The sequence below is a fragment of the Loxodonta africana genome, chromosome 18, assembly GCF_030014295.1.
Source record: "Loxodonta africana isolate mLoxAfr1 chromosome 18, mLoxAfr1.hap2, whole genome shotgun sequence".
NCBI classification, from domain to species: Eukaryota; Metazoa; Chordata; class Mammalia; order Proboscidea; family Elephantidae; genus Loxodonta; species Loxodonta africana.
This window is the reverse complement of record NC_087359.1, coordinates 23560072-23576335: the sequence shown is the minus strand read 5'-3', so window position 1 is coordinate 23576335 and position 16264 is coordinate 23560072. Positions and strand designations below refer to the sequence as shown.

At 41.6% G+C, this 16264-nt stretch overlaps 1 protein-coding gene across 2 annotated transcripts in view; it reads left to right on the top strand.

Annotated features, from left to right (window-relative positions):
- Positions 1-7768: 7768 nt before the first annotated feature.
- MAP2K6 (mitogen-activated protein kinase kinase 6) overlaps positions 7769-16264 on the top strand; it is a 142356-nt gene continuing 133860 nt past the window's right edge. For both annotated transcript variants that reach the window (XM_064270821.1, XM_003417286.3), the window contains exon 1: positions 7769-8069. In XM_064270821.1, the coding sequence (XP_064126891.1) occupies positions 8054-8069 (16 nt within the window). In that variant the 5' untranslated portion in view covers positions 7769-8053. The remainder of the gene's footprint in view (positions 8070-16264) is intronic.

Genomic DNA, 16264 nt, shown 5'->3' with positions numbered 1-16264 from the left:
GGTGTGGGCATGTTCCAATAATACTTTATTGACAAAAACAAGCTGTGGCCAGATTTGTCACAGGGCTGTCATTTGACAACCTCTGTATAAAGGGAGCCCCGGTGGCGAAGTGGTTAAAGGCTTGGCTGCTAGCCAAAACATTGGTGGTTGGAATCCACCAGCTGCTCTGCAGGAGAAAGACGTGGCAGTCTGCTTCCCTAAAGATTACAACCTTGGAAACCCTATGGGGCAGTTCAGAATCGACTCGATGGCAATGGTTTTTTTGGTTGTAAAGGAATTCTCCCAGCTTTCCCTATAATTTAATAAACGTGCAATATGACCCCTCCCATCACTAGGGTGTACACCAATCACCCCTGACCCCTTCCTAACAAATCACCTTTGACAACTGAAACGGTAGCCACAATGCAGTTTTTGTTTCCTCGGGGCTAAAAAGGAAGGTGCAGTACCTAACTGAGGTTCTCTGGAAGAAGTTGCAAAGTGAGAATTCTGGGTGGCCAATGTCCGATTCTTTTTAGTTAAATCTGAATTGATTAGGTACATTACAAAGGCGTTCCTAACTTAAGCATAACTCAGACTGCATATACAGAGCACAAATATAAATAGCATTTACTTTTCTCCTCCTTCCACTCTAATTCTGTCTTTCCCACGTGTACTCTTTCTTTCTCTCTGTATATATGTGTGTGCACACACACACACACAGGTGTATATACACGCACACAGAGGTTTTCATAGCTCTCTGGCTGAAATATTCAGAGTTTCTGAAACCAAACAGGGCAGGACCAGAGCCAGGCAGAAGATGAGTGTTGTGGGAGAGTAAGAAATACAAACCACACCTCTGCGCGTGCCTGTATATACGCCTGTGTGTGTGTATTCACATATATACAGAGAGAGAGACAAAGAAAGTGCGAGAACGAGGGAGAGAGATAATTAAAATGAAGGAAGAGAAAAAGTCAATGCTATTTGGAGTTCCCAGATGGTGCAAATGGTTAAAACATTTGGCTGCAAATAGAAAGGTCGGAAGTTCACATTCACCAAAAGGTGACTTGGAAGAAAGGCCTGGTGACCTGCTTCCAAAAAATCAGCCACTGAAAACTCTATGGGGAGCACAGTTCTACTCTGACACACATAGAGTCCCCATGAGTCAGAACAGACTTGATGGCAACTGGTATACACTGGCCTAGAGACCATTTTGATATTCTCTCTTGATTCAACAGGATTTGAGATAACTTATTTGTGCCCAGGATTACTTGCTCTGAGGATGTGAAGTTGTTTACCACTTGCCAGTGGTTTCCCATACCACACGGGTGACGTACCACCGCTCTTGTAGGGTTAGTGCTAGCCTGGGTTCCTGTTTATTCTTACTCTCCTGGAATCTCCATCTTATTTCATTCAGTTCACGCTAATATGCCTGGCAAGGAGTCAATATGGTTTAGGGGAAGAGGCTGAAAAGGTATCACACCAGAGCTCTATATGGCTCCTGGATTGCTAAGAAACTTTGAACATTCACATTACACATTTTTTATTCAATGAGAATGTAATTAGATGACGACTTTAAATAGTCTAGGTGCCCTGGTGGTGCAATTAGCTGCTAACCAAAAGGTTGGCAGTTTGAATCCACCTGGTCTCTATGAGTTGGAGCGGACTCAACAGCAACAGATATACCTTTAGCCCTGGTGGAGGAGAGAGTGGTTAAGTGTTCGGTTGCTCACCAAAAGGACGGCAGTTGGAATCCACTGGCCACTCCTCGGAAACCCTATGAGGGCAGTTCTACTCTGTCCTATAGGGTTACTACGAGTCAGAATTGACTTGATGGCAATGGGTTTGGAAACCCTGGTGGTATAGTGGTTATGTACTACAGCTGCTAACCAAAAAGTCAGCAGTTTGAATCCACCAGGTACTCCTTGGAAACTATGGGGCAGTTCTACTCTGTCCTATAGGGTTGCTATGAGTCGGGATCGACCCGATGGCAACAGGTCTTTTTTTTATTTTTTTTTCGTTTTTAAATAGTCTGTTGGCATTTCCATAAGATATATCAGACACTATTTTATTTTTTCAATTGTGCTTTAGGTGAAGGTCTACAGAGCAAATTAGTTTCTCATTAAACAATTAATACACATAGCTTTTTGTGACATGGTGCCAACCCTGTGATGTATCAACACTCTCCCCTTCTCAACCCTGGGTTCATTTTAAAAGCTGTTGATAGTAATTTGAAAATCTAGAATCTTAATTGAGGTCTTAACAAAGTATCAGTGGACATACTTTAAACTAAAAAAAAAAAAAAAAAGATATAACTAAATAAAAATTCTTTCTAGTAAATCCATATGCTGGCATTTCTTTTAAAAAGGAATGTTAAATCCTGATAACCAATCTGTCTTAGGTTAATTCACATAGTATGTAGTAAGTCCCTCCATATATTAGATAAATAAGTATTGACTGAGTACATATTATGTACAAGGCACATACCAGACCTGGAGTTACATCATGAAGATAAAGCTGTCCCTGTCCAAGCTCAGAGTCAAGAGCCAAATACAGACAAGCAACGTCTGCCCAATGAGGTAGGCTGGGAACTGTGGAGGGAACCAATGATTTAGCAGAACAGATAAGATTTGTGCCAGTAGTATCACTACAAGATTAATATGCTTGGCCACTAACATTAAGGTTGGAGGTTCAAGTCTACCCAGAGGCACTTGGAAGAAAGGCCTGGCAACCTACTTCTGAAAAAATCAGCCACTGAAAACCCTATGGAGCACAGTTCTACTCTGACACACGTGGGGTCACCATGAGTCAGGATCAACTCCAGAGGAACAGGTTTTATATATAACATCATTTTCTAGAACCTAGAGGAGTAGATCTGCCAGGCGCTCCTTGGAAACTCTGTGGGGTAGTTCTACTCTGTTCTGTAGGGTCGCTATGAGTCGGAATCGACTTGACGGCACTGGGTTTGGTTTGGTTTTGGTTAGAGAAGTAGATATTCAGCCTCGAATGCTTTGGTGCCTTCCCCCGCCCCCAGTTCTGATATCTAGTAGACACTGTTGGAGAACATTCATAAATGTCAGGTGCAGCTTAGTATTGCTACCCAGGAGACAATATCTCAAAATGTAATATGGGTACTTCTTTTCTAATCTCTTAAGTGATCTTTTGCTCTCTCTTTTTGTATTGTGGTGAAAACATACACACCAAAGCATCTACCAACACGACTTCCACATTTACAACTCAGTGACGTTGATTCCATTTTTCATGTTGTGCCACCATTATCGCTATCTCTGACGCCATCTTATAATGGTCATCAGGTATCTTGCCAGAGCATGAGATCACAAGACCTCCTAATTCCTGAACAGAAGGATGTTCAGCCGATTTAAAAAAGGGGAATGTGTGATCACAATTCTCTTTAAATTGGCAGTGGTTTTAATCAGACATGTAAGCTGGAGCTGTGGAATGTCAGAACTGGAAGGGAGCTGCATTGGTTTCTAGAGCCGCTGTGACAAACAACTACAAACTGGGGGGCTTATAAGAACAGAAATTTATTGTCTGACCATTCGGGAGGCTAGGAGTCTGAATTTAGAGTGTCAAGAGAGCCATATTCTCTCCAAAGGCTCTAGGGGGTGAAACTTTCTTATCTCTCCCAGTTTCTGGCAGCCCTAGGCGTTCCTTGGTTTGCAGCTGAAGCAGAGCTCTGCAATCAGTGGCTGTCTTCACTCTGTATGCCTATCTCTCTTGTCCCATTTTAGAAGGATAGCACTCAGATTAGATTAGGACCCACCCTATTCCACTGTGACTGTGATATTAACTGATAATTTCTTCAAAGACTCTATTTTCAAATAAGGTCACATTCACAGGTACCAGGGCTTAGAACTTCAACGTAAATCTCTGGAGGGCCACAATTCAATCCAGAACATATTCACTGAGCACATCCACTCCTATGTCTAGAATATTCCCTTCTAGGCACCTTCTTTCAGAAGCAAGTCTGACCTAACCTAAGGGTCTCCTTCCAAGAATCTCACACCTCTAAGCTGACAAAAACCTGCTGCCTGTCAAATTGATTCCAATTCACCGCTATCCCATGTGTTATACAGAACTGCTCCCTAGGGTTTTTTCGGGGGGCTATAATATTTAGGGAAGCTGATTGCCAGGCCTTTCTTCTGCAGCAGCACGGGGGGGGGGTCTCGAACCAACAGCCTTTCAGTTAGTAGCCAAACACAAACTGTTTGCTCCACCCAAGGACGTTAGCTGACCGAGGAGGCCGTTTCCCAGATGTTCTAGTTTCCCGTGCTGTTATTTTCTAGTTATTCCAGGCTAGCCATGGTCACAGGTCCTTTCACCAAATATTCCATTCATTATTTCAGCACGCATACAGGTACCTATTATATACTAGGTACTGTCCTAGGCACTGGGGATGCAGATATGACAGGAAATGTCTCTTATCGCCAGCAGTTGAGCCTCCTGAGTGAGACAAATACATAAATGAACAACTGTTAGCCCTGTGATACCTGTTAGCAGAGAGAGGCATACAAGTGGTGCAGGCTTAGGGAACACACTTAAATCCCACTGAGGGTGGGGGATAGGGCGATGCATCACAGAAGGTGTTCCGAAGGAGGTGACAGCTAAACTGAGTCTTCAAAAGGACAAATCAGAATGACTAGGTAGAGAATGGCAAAGGCTGGCAAGCAGCGGGGCTGGGTATCTAAAAGCAGGGAGAAAAGCCCATGCCTTCTGGCTTTAGCAATGAAATAGGGTGAGACATGAGGCTGGAGAGTAGGCAGGTGCCACCCCTTGAGCCAATTACAGCATGCTGAGGAGTTTGGAGTTGATCCTGAAGGCACCTGGAAGCTGAGAATAGAATGCATCCGCCTTGCACTTCAGAAAGATCTGAAGGACAGACAGAAAATTACAAAGACAAGGGAGGCAAAGTTGAAGCACGGGTCACTTTAACATAAACACCTGATGTGGTGTCTCACAAAAGAATAGTAGTGCCCAAAGCCGCTCTTACTGTCTTGCACCACTGGGTGGGGGATTCTTCTCTTAGCATCATTGCCAGGAAGGCTGGCAAGAAAGAGGAAACACCTCCCACAACACAGGGCACTGCCTCTTTCTTCACCCAGGAAGGTGGAGCGGAAGAAACCTACCACCAAGGCAGGAAGAAGAACTTTCTCTTCTGGAATCTAAGACCTCGCAGAGAGGTTGCGTTCCCTGTCTTTCCCAATTTGGAATTCAGAAAATATTTTTCCCAGAAAGAAAAATTATAAATGTTGCTGTTTATAAATATAAGGCTCAGCTAATTTACAAAGGAAAGGTGTTTTGCACGTCCATATGCATTAATTGTAGAACATATCATTGTTTCCCTGGGAAAGTGAATGACAGATTGGCTTTCAAAACATGGACCATTTGCCAGTTGTGACTTGTGCGTGCCTAAGCAAAGAAGCAGGAGCAAAAACGACAGTTGCAAAATGCACCAGACAGGTTGTGATTAGACTCTTCGGTACAGAAGGGGGTCTGGGGGCTATTTAGGAGCAACTCAGTCGGCCATAATAAAATGCAAATTGAAGTAAGCTCTAGGCGGCTGTTCAAGCCCTTCAGGGCTAAGCAAAGCTACACGCAGCTCCAGTAGCTATCCCAGGGCCTGGCACACAGCAGGTGCTCCATCAATGTTTGGAAAAGGGAACTGGATGTATTTAAACAGATTTCCAAGCACATGCCTCCTGGTTAAATAAAACTTTTTAAAAATGCTGGTTCAATGAGGCTCTGAGATTGTGTGTGCTAGAAGGAACAAGAAAGAGCAAGAAAGGGAACAAGCAACTGACCACTTATCCTTGAGTCCATTCCCATCCATTCTGACTCTTAGTGACCCCTTATGTTTCAGAGCGGAACTGTGCTCATTGGGGTTTTCAAGTGCTGTGACCTTTTGGAAGAAGGGAGAGCATGACTTGGCCCAGGACAGTGAAAGAAGGGGGTGTGGCAAGTTCCTGCTCATGGGACAGGGACTCCTTACTCTTAGGGGTAGCAGTTAGTATGGACATGAGGTTGCCTTGGTTGATTCTCAGTACAATGTCGGTAAACAGGATCAACTTAAAGAAATTAATGCCAGCCTCATGATTTATCGCATATTTGTTATCAGAGCTGATTTGGAGCTAAAACATGGTGGCCTTCTTTGGTCTGATGCATCTATTACTCAGAAAGCTCTGGCTTCCTGTGATACCATGTCAAATCTTGCAGAAATAACTTCCCAGTAGTTTTCATTGGCAGTCATCAAATCTAGCCAAAGCTTCTTTCAAAGTGCCTCTGACAATCCTTACACTACTAACCTACCACTGTTCCCTCCCAGTTCCAACCCACCTTGATCACTGAGGGCAAATTTACCTTCTTAAAACAATGCTCTGATTAGGTTACTCCTCTTTTCAAAAGCCTCTCACTGCCTCCCAGCCACCTGTGGCATAAAGTCCAAACCTCTAGCCTTTTAAGGCTTTGTAGAATCTCCACCCATAAATTCCACCCATACCACACCCCCTGCATGCAAGGCCAAATGAATTTAAAAAAAAAAAATTAAAAAGTTGTTATAAAGTGGATTCCAACTCCGGGTGATTACTTGTGTCAGAGTAGAACTGTGCTCCTTAGGGTTTCAACAGCTAATTTTTTCTGGAAATAGATGTCAGGCCTTTCTTCTGAGGGACTCTGGGTGGACTTGAACCTCCAAGCTTTGGATTAGCAGCCAAGTGCAGTAACTGCACAACCTAGGGACTCCTGAACAGGCTGTCTTTATTCATGCCACTGTGCTCTGTTCGAACCTCGGCAACCCCAAAACTCTATTCCTCCCCAACTACCTTAAAAGCACATTTCTGAGTTTCAGCCCATGGCCTGCTCACTCCTTTCAATCCCTCTATCGCTTGCAGGGGATTATTCTACACATCTCCAGTTTGGGGTGACGTGTAAGCATGGATGCTACCCACCCACTAGCCATGTGCAGTACATGACCAACCGGAGGTCTCCAGAACAGTCTCTGGCACCCCCTGGGTGCTCAACAAATGTCTGTTAATTTTGTTGAATCAATTCGAGATATTTGACTTTGTTAAAGTCCGAGGCCAGGGACTTTCCTCCCTCCAGGTGTCAAGAAGCATCTAAATATTTTAACTTTGATAAAGTCACCTTTGGCGTATAAAAAGCAGAACTTCTTCGATCCTGCAAGAAATGAGCACCCCCAACTCTCCCTCCCCAAACACCCATCCAGTATTGGATTTCAAGCTCCTTGAAAATAACTGCCCTGGGTTCGTTTCTTACTAAATAAAATTTTGCATGTTCTCTGCAGTATAAAGGTTACCTTACCTCTAGCCAGGCAAATCACCAACAAGTTCTTTATTCGAAAAGAAATATTTTATAAAATGGAGATGAGAGGGTAAAACGTCTAAAGGCAGGATCAGCACAACAGGTGCTGAGCTGCAAAACCAGCACAGTATAAAAACCCAAACAGACCTTCTCAGCAAGCCAAACGCTCTTTAGTTTATAAAACGTTCTTTTAAGCTGTTGTTGCAAAGGCTTTGCGAGAACAAAATGCCCCCTCCCCTCGGCCATGACGTTTTTCGTCCACTGCTTACTACCGACTGCGTCTCTGCCTTGTTTATCTGGGATCAATCTCGATCGCACCCACTCATCTCGTTCAGCAACCCGGGCGACCACGTTTCCTTAAATCGGCGCCCCGAGGACTCCACGCGGGAACTACATTACCCAGCGGCCCTCGCGCCCTTCGCAGGAAAGACGTCTGCGCACTAAGATACTCAGTTCCAAGTTTGGAGCTTTTAGCTGCCAGCTCTGGCCCATCATGTAGCTGCAGCACAGCCTTGCCTAACGTTGCAACTGGGGGAAAAATCACTTTCCAGTCCGTTTTGCAAGGTGTGCATTTCCCTCTTGGTTCTCTGAAAGTCCATCTGCTGCATCGGTCAAGAGAAACTCCACTTGCATGAAGATTGCACGCCTGCAGCTTGCATCTTTGTTGCAAAACTAGCTACAGAAGAGAAGCCAGGCAAAGTCTTTTGTGCTCCCCTCCCCCATCAAAGGAAAGGGGAAAATGTCTCAGTCGAAAGGTAAGAGCCTGTTTGCATTACTTGCAAAAATGCAAAGGGTTGTGCATGCATTTATGAATGCACGGATGCAATTTTCGCCTGGCGATTGCATTTTTAAGTTTGAGGTTTTCCACAGCTCAGTTGCATTTCCTGTTTAGTATGTGTCTTTTTTTGCAGACACAGAGAGTTCCTGTAAGGCAGGGCTTGCAGTTCAGCTGTGCATTGACGTTATTTGCATTCTTCTGCTAGGATTACTGAGCTCTTTTTGCCTTTTGCACAGTCAGGACGGATAGAGCAGGTTGGTAGCGTCTAAATGTGCAATGCTTTATATATTTGTAAAAAATCTTTAGTATGCACACGTATTATAAGTAATTTTGCGTGCAACAGGAATACAAACTTTCTAAAAGTCTGTAGGTGAAGATGAAAGGTAAAACTTGAGTTAAACTACTAGGGAATTAATGTAATCTTAAATTTCTTTGGGAATGAACCTTTGCGGCGCCAGCGTTTAGCGAAATTTCCATTGATATCGCTTTGAACGTTAGGCAACTTTTCATTTTTAAAGGAAGTAAAGGTGAAGTGTGAAGAACAGCTTTTTACGGAAAGCAGACAAGAAGTCTTGCTTTTCTGAGATTTTGCACTTTATACCAATTGCTTATTGGCTTACTATTTAGAAGCAGCAGCGAGGACATAGAGAATGTTTATGTCTCTGCCCCATTTGGGAGATGCTTTGCATCTCGAGGGGACAATTTTGGGGAAAAAACTGTCCTTATATACGTTATAGCAACGTGGGGGGATTGCACTATTTCATTGACAAGCCTAATGAAATCTTTTAAGTGTGTAATTGCACGTATTTAGTGAAACGTAATAGGTCAGAAGTCCAGGATTATGGTTGTTTTATGATATTTTTCTTTCCTATTAAATTTTTTTTTTTTACGTAGTTATTGTATTTTGCAGGATTAATGTGATCCTTTTTTGGGGGGGAGGGGATTTAAAATTTTTTCTGACATGGCATAAGAGCACTGAGGGGGCTTTGTAAGATGCCTGTAGTATCCTAAGTCAGTTGTTTCAGAATAAACCTTTAATATAGAGAAAGCATATGCGATGTGAGCAAGTATAGAATGCAGGTGAGATAAGTTAGGTGCTGCAGTAATCATTACTACCTGGGGCACAATTTGAGTAAGACCTGGTGAAATAAAAGTGTCTAGAAGTTCTTTGCCACTTTTTTTTTTTTCCCTTGGAGTCCTTGCATGACTTTTTAATCCTACCTGATGGAAATCATGCATCTCAACAGCCTAAGAGGGAAGTGATAAGTCTCAAGAGTTCGAAGTAGGGCTCTGCTTTTCTTTGAGTATGAGGGGAGAATGAAAACCTGAGAAATTAAAGAGTGCTTAGGTACCTAGGAATTGGCATTATGAGGTAGAGATGTTCCTTCATATGGGGAAAACCTACAATCTCCTAACTGAGCAGAGAAATAACAGTTTAGAAGAGAGCCTTGCTTTGATGAATTAAAAAGAAGGTATCTAGTTAAAACATTCACTCATTCATTCAGTTCAGTTCAATATAGGTATAAATATATATTATGATATATATGTGTATGTGTGTATGTTTATGGGTGTAATGATATATGTATACATAAACCAAAAACACCAAACCCATTGCCGTCGAGTCAATTCCGACTCATAGCAACCCTATAGGACAGAGTAGAACTGCCTCATAGGGTTTCCAAGGAGCAGCTGGTGAAATCAAACTGCCGACCTTTTGGTTAGCCACTGTAGCTCACCGTAGCTCTTAACCACCGCTCCACATACATACACACAGATACATATGAACGTATCTAGGCATTTCTCCTAACATGATTTACCCATTACTACCTTTAGTACACCTATTACTATATGTTGTGCACAGGATTTTGGGACACACAATAATATTTTGAATGTAGTTTTTTTCGTTCAAGGCATTTGCCCATTGGGTTAGGGGTAGAAAGCCTGAATACAAATCACTGCATTATAAGGTAATTGGACAGGCATTGGAGAGAATGCCACGACTGGCGTTTAGAAAGAAGTGACCCAGGAAGGTTTCATGAAGAAGGAGGTGTTTAAGGTGCTTAGGACCTTTGGACCTTAAAGTCTAAATTAAATCAGGTTCCTTTTCCCATATTTTTGGGCTCCTGGTAGAGAGCAAGCTTTTGAGTTGGGAACCTGAAGGAGACACTAGCATGGTACTCTTCCATTATGTCTGTGCCCAGAATGGATCAAGTACCGGTGACTCTTCATACGAGATCACGTTTACTCACATGAGCTTCTTAATTAGGCCTTGTTTGGAAGGTATTTCTGGTGTGACTCGAGGATCTGGCCCAAAGGGAAAATTATGGATAGAAAGAAGCGGGTAATCATTTAAAAAATGGCAAAGAAGCCTTGGCCTGGACTTTAAACGTAGAATTGGCCTAGTTCAGTTACGGTATTCTCAAATGGCCAAAACTTTTTTTTTTTTTTTGCAGTACCAAAATTCTTTGTAATACTATAACCCGATGAGATGGGAGGAAAAATGAAAGGTAGATACAACCTCATAGTATTGAAGAATTTAACAACATGTTCAATTCAAGGACCTTTACGAACTTTCTAGATCACTATAATTTGGTTTTACAGACCTCTAATTTAAGGCACAGCCGAGGCAAAAGAATTACAGACTCCTTGGGGGCTGGTAGGACTGGGTTACTTCTTTCCAGTCTTAACAACAGTGAGATTCCGAGAAAGAATTTCTTAAAAAGAAATTTTGCTTTCCACAGTTGTAACTTTAGGTGGTAGGCTTTTCAGCTTGTTTATATTAGCTGTCTGGGGTTGAGCTGACATTTTTCAAATATTAAAGTGGTAGAATGCCTTTTGAGGAAATCTGAAATGTAAGTTAACAGGAAGGGCACCCAGAAGGTGCAGGAATTCCTGCACATTACAGGAAGACAGGCTACAGGAAAAATGTGTCATCTACACTACCCTGGAGAGAAAAAACCATTGTTATCAGCCATAATAATCTGGAGGGAGGGAGGGAAAGGAGGTGGGAGAGAGGGAGGCTTGACTTCTCCCAGTTCACCTGAAAATATACAAAAAATTTGACGCTGTTAAAATACTCCTTCCCATTTCTCCCCTATTCCCTTCTAAACATGTATTAGTTTATCCTTAGTTTAATATAGCCATAGGTAAATCACGTTAGGAGAAATGCCTGTAAGACATACTTTGCAGGCATGTAGAAGAGTAGTAGGACAGGACTTGACCCTACTATGAGCTCTTTGCTTCTGTATTTCATTTCACCCTGGGAAATGAAATATGTAAATTTCTCATTCTGTAGAAATTCCTTTGTTAGGTTGTACCAGACGGGCTTGTCATGTTTAGCCTGTAATCTGAGCCAGTATGTTTTATAACCACGTACATTTCAGGACACAAAATCAGAAGAGTTACCTTGGGCTTCCTGTGCTTGTTTTGTGTTATGTGGCATTCAGTTCTTTACAGCTTGTGCAAGTGGGCAGCGGGGCATTTCAGGGGGGTCTCTTGGTGGTCAGTTTAGTGCTGGAGGAAAGGACTGAGAACCTCATCCCTTTATTTTTCAGAGATTAGTATTATTTTAACCACTCCCCTCTGTTTTCCAGTCTGAAAGCTCTATAAGGAATATTTTAAAACTTAAGCAAAATTACATAAATAATACTAGGGCATTACAGAAATTTTGAAAATATAGAAAAGGAGAATAAAAATCACTAGTTAGCATGATATACATTTTGATTTATATCCTTTTGGATTTTTTTCCTTTCTATATATGTGTATATATATGTGTATATATATATATATAAAATCTAAAATATGTGTAAAAGGAACATCTATTTAGTTGCTTTTTGTTTCACCTACTGATATGCTATGAAATATTTCCAAGTTAATATTTTCTGCATTTATGATATCCAATTCCCTTGTATTTATTTCACTAGAACCCTGTTGCTTATTAATTTTCAGTAATGTCAATAATGCCATGATGATCATTGTAGCTCATACATCATTGTGCATATTATGGTTTTAGATTAAATCCCAGGAAGCAAAAGTATTGGTTTTGGGTATCCAGTTCTTCCCCACTCCCCAGGCTCTGCTCCACCTTATGAAAATAGCTTTATTATTATTGTTATAATGACATATATGCATTCGGGAATTCGGAGAATAGACCAATTCGTAATAAGAATGTAAAAATCACTCAAAGTCACGCCATCCAGGGCTCATTACTGTAACTTTTTGGGTGACAATCTCTCTGCATCTGTATATGTGCTGCGGGTGTGCACTCACACACACACACTTGCAGTTTTACACACTGTATGTGGGATTTTGTGACTCACTTCTTATACCCTACTATAGACCTTGGATCCCTTTCTGTGTCAGTCCACATAAAGCTACTTCAATCTTTTTATGATTGCCTATTTGAGTTTATAAGAATATAACCATTTATTTAACCAGTCTTATTGGACTTTACCTAGTTTCCATTTTATTTTTTTTTACAACTCCAAAAAATGCTACAAGGAATATCTTGAATATACATCTTGGCATACTTGTCCGATTATCTCTTTACCGTGAATTCCTACCAGTGGAAGTGGTAGGTCAAAGCGCACGCGTGGATATATTACCAAACTGCTCCCCAAAGAAGTTACGGTAATTCCCGTTCCCATCAATGATGTTTGGGAATACCCATTTCTGTCCTTTTAAGCATTGCGGTAAATATTGCCAAATAAATTGCTCTCCAGAAATATTATGCCAATTACAATCCTACCTTCCTTCGTCCTGGGCATAATGATTTGAAAAAATTGTTACCAATTTGATAAAAGGTATTAATACTTTACTCTCATTTGCCTTTTTGAGCACTAAAAAAGTTGAATTTTTTGTACTTTTTTTGGCTGTTTGTATTTCGTGTGTGTAAATTCATTTTGTCTCATAAGATGTATTTTTAAAATCTTAATTTGGGGATCAAGTTATTTGGAAAGTTAGGCCAGAAAATTCCAAGATGGTGTATCTCAGGTAATCATGGACTGAAAATTGGGTTCTGTGCATCTAAACCATTTAATTCCCTGCTGAGTTCTGATTTTAATTTCAACCAAAATGCTTTAAGTAAATGTCATATAGTTTATAAACTCGTTTTGTTTTATACTGTCTATAGCTATCTGGACCTGTATGAAGATAATGAGAAAAATATAATGATCTGTTTGATATTCCAGTCTGGAAATAACTTAGTTCTGGGCATTTCTGCATTTTCTGTTATCGTGACAGGCAAAAGTAGTTTTCCTTTAGTTTTGTAAATAATTTCTACATAGCACCTGTTTGTAGAGGGTCAGTAAAAAAGACAAAGACCCTCAATGACATGGATTGACACAGTGGCTGCAACAATGGGTTTAAGAATAACAATGATTGTGAGCATGGCACAGGACTGGGCAGTGTCTTGTTCTGTTGTACATAGGGTCACTACTAGTCAGAACTGACTTGATGGCACCTAACAACAACAACAACCTGTTTGTGTATGTGCATTGCTGCAGAATACCTTTTTTTTTTAGCTTCATGTGAAATGCCTAATCAAAAAAGATGGTTGACTTTAATTTATCTGGTTTGTTAAAAGAATCAAGGCTAAGATCCGTTTTGGCGACCTCCCAAGTCATATGTCAGCCTTGTGTTGCTAACCTAGCCCTAGTAAAAGTGCCTCTTTATGTGTCCTGGCGTTAAAATGATAGAATTTACAGCTGTGGAAAGAGTTTTTTAGTCCAGTCACCTCATCTTACAAAAAAGCAAACTGAGGCCTGGGAAGCAAGTGGTCTGCCGGAAGACATTAGAATTTACATCTCCTGATACTCTGTCCCCAAATTTTTTTCACTAACTACCGGCAAACACTAATAATCCAATTTCCAAAAGAAGTATTTTTTTTTTTTCCCTTCAGAGTCTTTGATATATTTCACAATTTTGTTCTGTTTGTTTTTGTGGGGACAGACTGGGAAGAGGGGGACTGATGGTACCCAGGTACCAGTCATCAGAGGTTACTTTTCTCTGCCCAAGAAGAAGTGACACGTGAACCATCGTGGTAGTTTCTTCCCAATTTTCTGCCAAAGGATATTTTGCAACTGCTCTCATTTTAATTCCCAGTGCCTAATGTTTTACAGCTGCAAGTTTTAACCACTGTAATTGTTGTTGGCCTTTTATGGACTATCTAGTTTGAAAGCCCCTGCTGGGTGGTTGACTTCTTGTCTTAGACATCTTCTTGCCTCTATCCCTTTTAGCCTCCCGCTTATAAATAATAGGCGATCAATAAATATTTGACGGTGAAAGTATTTTTCATTAGTGGAGTTACCCATTTTCCCCAAGTTTTATACCAGATTTGGGGTAATCAGTTAGAATGCAATTTTCTTACTGTGTGCTTCCTTGTTTGCATGAAGACATTAATATTCCCGTTATCTCTTCCCTTGATTATTTGGAATTTGCAAGAACAGCGTAAAAAGCAACTTTCTATGGCCGAAGAAATATTGTTCCTACTCAGGCCCTCCAAGATTTAAAGGTTGCTTTATACTTTGCATGGAAATCCTGGTGGCGTCCTGGTTAAGTGCTATGGCTGCTAACCAAAGGGTTGGGAGTTCGAATTCACCAGGCACTCCTTGGAAACTCTATGGGGCAGTTCTACTGTGTCCTGTAGGGTCGCTATGAGTCGGAGTTGACTCGACGGCACTGGGTTTGGTTTTTTTGATTTGATACTTTGCTGACTTTCCCTTTTGAAAATATGCAAAACAAAGGGGAGTGGTCCAGAGAAGCCACTCGGATGGGATGGAAGTGAATTCCTTCATTCTGTGCTTGATTTTGGGAGCTGGTTTGTAAGTCTGTTGAGCTTCTGAAGGGCAGTCAGAGGCAATCTGAAAGTTTTTTGCAGCTGGCTGTTCAATGACAAAACAGGGAACCCTGCAAGGGTAACCCCCCAGATGAAACAACTCCCCCATTTCCTCTTCGACCACCACCTCTACCACTTTCCATGCCCCTTCTGACCTGGGTTTTGTTACCCCTTAGTCTCCCCAGAAGGTATTTCTTCCCTGAGCTGGTCCATACAGTTCCAAAACAGTCCATAAACCCTCCTCTTTCTACACTGAAAAGGAGATTCGGGTTATCACCCACACAAACCAATCAGCTCAGCCCAGTTTGAAGTGTTAAATGGATACTCGTGGAATTCCCCTGTCATCTGCTTTCTTTTCCAGCCTGTACGTCTTCTTAAGTCTCATTTTTGGGATCAACAGACCATTTGATCTGTAATGATGTTTTTATAGACCCTTAGTCCCAAATCTTAAGAGCTGATCATGAGCCCTACCCCCTCCCTGCCGACCCCCAAAACAGCGCAATTGTATCATCATCGCTTAGTATGCCCGTCACATTTTGTGCATTATCTTTATGAACTTCACTTAAACCCAGTGGGGCAGATACTATTATCATCTTTAATTTACAACGGAGGAAACTGAGGCTCAGGGGGATTAACTAACTTGTCCATGGCTGGAAAGCTAGTAACTGGCAGAGACAAGATGCAAAGCCAGGCCTGCCTGACCGCAGGGCACATTCTCTTCCCAGGGATTTGCAAACTATGGCCCAGGGGCCAAATCTAGCATCCTAGACCAAATCCAGTCTTACCAGTTTTTGTAGCTCCTGTGAGCTAAAAATGGTGTTCACATTTGTAAATATTGAAAAACAGTCAAAACAATAATATTTCATGACACATGAAAATTGTATAAAATTCAGATTCACTGTTTATAAATAAAGGTTTATTGGAACAGCCATGTTCATTCATTTATATATTGTCTGTGGCTACTTTTTGTGCTCTAAGGGTAGTGTTGGGTAATTGCAAGAGACTGCATGGTCCACAAAGTCAAAAGTATTTACTATCTGGCCCTTTTCAAAAAAAGTTTGCCAATCCCTACTCTTTACAACTTTACTCAGTTGAGTAGTGGGATCTTTTCATGATGGGGGCCCCAGATTACATTCCTCTCTGGCCTTAATGGAAAGTTGTTAACCCGTGACTCCTCTGCCACTCATACAGGGACTTCTTGGGCCCAACCGACAGGAAATCTGTGAGTGGTGTTTCTCTCCTAGTTATGAGAATTGTAGGCTATGGTTCATTTCCCCTGAACTAAGCTACCGGTTTCTTTTAGCCCATCCTGGGGTCCTGTCCCTTCAGCTGGTGGT